This window comes from Mandrillus leucophaeus, unplaced genomic scaffold, assembly GCF_000951045.1.
Source record: "Mandrillus leucophaeus isolate KB7577 unplaced genomic scaffold, Mleu.le_1.0 Scaffold8, whole genome shotgun sequence".
Taxonomy (NCBI): domain Eukaryota; kingdom Metazoa; phylum Chordata; class Mammalia; order Primates; family Cercopithecidae; genus Mandrillus; species Mandrillus leucophaeus.
This window is the reverse complement of record NW_012108696.1, coordinates 4965119-4968228: the sequence shown is the minus strand read 5'-3', so window position 1 is coordinate 4968228 and position 3110 is coordinate 4965119. Positions and strand designations below refer to the sequence as shown.

Here is a 3110-nt window from a genome sequence, read left to right as displayed (position 1 = left end):
TTTTTTTAGTAGAGACGGGGTTTCACCGTGTTCGCCAGGATGGTCTCGATCTCCTGACCTCGTGATCCGCCCATCTCGGCCTCCCAAAGTGCTGAGATTACAGGCTTGAGCCACCGCGCCTGGCCTTAAGTTTTTTTTAAATTAAGGTTGGGCACAGTGGCTCATGCCTGTAATCCCAACACTCTGGGAGGCCAAGCAGGCCGATCACCTGAGGTTAAGAGTTCGAGACCAGCCTGCCCAACATGGTGAAACACCGTCTCTACTAAAAATACAAAAATTAGCCAAGCGTGGTGCCTGTAGTCCCAGTTGCTCAGGAGGCTGAGGCAGGAGAATCATTTGAACTTGGGAGGTGGAGGTTGTAGTGAGCCAAGATCGCACCACTGCACTCCAGCCTGGGCAACGGGGCAAGATTCCATCTCCAAAAATAAATTAATTAATTAGTTAAAATAAGCACATACTGTATGAGTTAATTTATACAGTATGACTGGGCAACATAGCAAGACCTCACCTCTATTTTAAAAATTTAAAAATTAGGTGTGGTGGCGTGCACCTGACTTCAAGCGATCCTCCCGCCTTGGCCTCCCAAATTGCTGGGATTACAGGTGGGAGCCATTGCACCCAGCCCAATGTGGCTGTTAATATGATTATGGAGATCTGTCCCTGGATCAACATGAATGGAGATACATTTTCCTCCTGCCCCCACACAGCATCCCCTGCCAACTCACCCAGCTCATTCCTCTTTTTGTCCTGAGCCCTGCGATGCAGTTTGTCCTGGAAGGAGAGACAAAGAAAACCTGTTTACCGATGCCCAGCCTGGGGGCTTGTAGGCCCCCATCACTGTCCTCACCCCACAAAGGATCACGGCCAGTTCCGGGATGCCCTGGGTCCTCCCCGCACTGTTGCCCATTATTTGCAGTGCACAGGAAGGAGCGTGGGAAAGTCTTACCTTCCTCATAGTTCCCGGGAAATCTATGGGGGAGTAAAGGTAACGGTGAGAACGGGAAATCCTCCGCAGAGAACCAAGCTCACCTCCCAGCCTCCCTCCCACTCGTACCTTGCCCGTGTCGGCCACACGGAGGGACCCTCCCCAGACACTCCTTGTGTGCAGGTGCCCGGCACCGATGGCAGCGATAGCCCTGATAGAAGGTACCTCTGAGATGCAGGGGACACATAAAGAGGAGTGAGTGACCTTTACAGACTTGGCCAAATATTCTGCCAAGAACATAAAGGGCCCCCTTGGGTTCTCTTTAGACCAGGAGAGTGACGGAGAAGCAGAAGATCAAAGTAGGAACCCCCCATCTCCCAATTTAGGGAACCAATTACTGGGGCAGCTTCTCTAGCAAGGAACTGATGACCAAGCCCAGGATGCAGGACCTTCCTCCTAGATTCCCACCTAAGCAGCATCTGACAAGCCTTGCAGGACGTGGTCTCCTCAAAAGAGAACATCTGGAAGTCATGCCCGTTGGCGGTGGCATTCTCCGGGTAGATGTTGGAGCTGGCAGAGGAAAATTAAAAAAAAAAAAAAGAGGATCAGCATTTTATTCCTTTTTATGGCTGAATACTATTCCATGGCGTGAACAGACCATATTTGGTGCGTCCACTCATTCCCTGATTGATGTCTGGGTCGTTTCCACCCTTTGGCCACACTGAATCGTGCTGCTATGCACATCGGGAGAAAGAGAAAGCAGGTTAGGAGTTTCCAGGGGCTGCAAGAGCGGGGAATTGGGAGTGAATGTTTAATGGGTATGAGGTCTCCTTTGGGCTGACGAAAAGGTTTTGAAACTGGATAGAGGTGATGGTTGCACAACACTGTTAGTGTACAAAGTGCCGTGCAATCGTGCACTTTGAAATTGTTAGATTTTTGTCGTGGGCATTTTGCCTCATGTAAAAAGGAGGAGGAGAAGACAGAAGTGGAAGATGAGGAAGAGGGGAAGAAGGAGGAGGAGGAGGAAGAGGAGGAAAGGGAGGAGGAGGAAGAGGAGGAGAAGGAAGAGGAAAAAAGGGAGGAAAGGGAGGAGAAGGAAGAAGGGGTGGAGGAGGAATAGGAGGAAGAGGAAGAGGAGGAAGAGGAAGAGAAGGAAGGAAAGGAGGAGGAAGGGGAGGAAGGAGAGGAGGAAGAAAGAGAGGAGGAGGAAGAACAAGAGGAAGAGCAGGAAGAGGAAAGAGGGGGAGGAAAGGAGCTTGCACACAACTCCGGCATTCCAAGGATGAAGACAGCCTTGGGCCTGTCCCTCTTATTTCCCAAATGAAGAGACTGAGGTTCAGAGTGGTCCCATGGCATGTCAGGACAGAGTAGGGACTAGAGCACATTCCTCTTTCCCAGCCCCTGCCCCTCTGAGGACAGAAAGAGGAAGGAAGACGGGGACTCACATGGCCATCTCAAACTGCTCCATCCACTTCTTCTTCAACTCTCTTGTCTTGAAGAACAGTTCATAGCCCTGGGCACCTTGGTCCTCAATCAGCAGGAACATGTGGCTCCACTGCAGGGAAGCAGAGCTCAGACTGAAGGCACTGCCCCTGCAGAGGGCGGGAGCACACGCCCACTGACCCTCCCTCTGTAGGGAACAGTCAAGCCCGTGGCAGTCTCTGTGCCCCCAGCACCATGCACAGACATCCTTGTAAAAGGGCTTTCTAGGCTATCCAAATACACAACCATAAACCCAAAACCACACACACATGCGTGCACATGCACACACACACACCCCTTTGCAGAAGCACACACCAGACACAGCATGTCACTCATCATTGATTTGTCTGTTCAACAAAGCATGGGTGCAGCGCCTGCTGAGAAACAGACAGTGCTAGGAGCTAGGGACAGAGCAGCGAATAGGATGTGGTCCCCAGAGCTCCAGCTAGGTAGGAGAGATGGAAGCAGGCAGTCACAAGACAGCAACTGGCTCCTCAGGAGGCACAGGCTGAGAAACAGAGAAGCTGGCCAGGTGTGGTGGCGCACACCTGTAATCCCAGCACTTTGAGAGGCCGAGACGGGTGAATCACGAGGTCAGCACCAAGACGGGTGAATCACAAAGTCAGCAGTTCAAGAACAGCCTGACCAACGCGGTGAAACCCCGTCTCTACCAAAAATACCAAAAATTAGCCGGTGTGGTGGC

The 3110-nt window shown here is 51.6% G+C and overlaps 1 protein-coding gene across 1 annotated transcript in view; it reads right to left on the bottom strand.

Annotated features, from left to right (window-relative positions):
- Nucleotides 1-3110, bottom strand: part of VAV1 (vav 1 guanine nucleotide exchange factor) — a 92761-nt gene that overhangs the window by 22021 nt on the left and 67630 nt on the right. Inside the window, exons 12-16 of the mRNA XM_011967486.1 lie at nt 2371-2480; nt 1394-1495; nt 1055-1152; nt 947-969; nt 726-771 (exon numbers count right to left, since the gene is read on the bottom strand). Of these exons, the coding sequence (XP_011822876.1) occupies nt 726-771; nt 947-969; nt 1055-1152; nt 1394-1495; nt 2371-2480 (379 nt within the window). The remainder of the gene's footprint in view (nt 1-725; nt 772-946; nt 970-1054; nt 1153-1393; nt 1496-2370; nt 2481-3110) is intronic.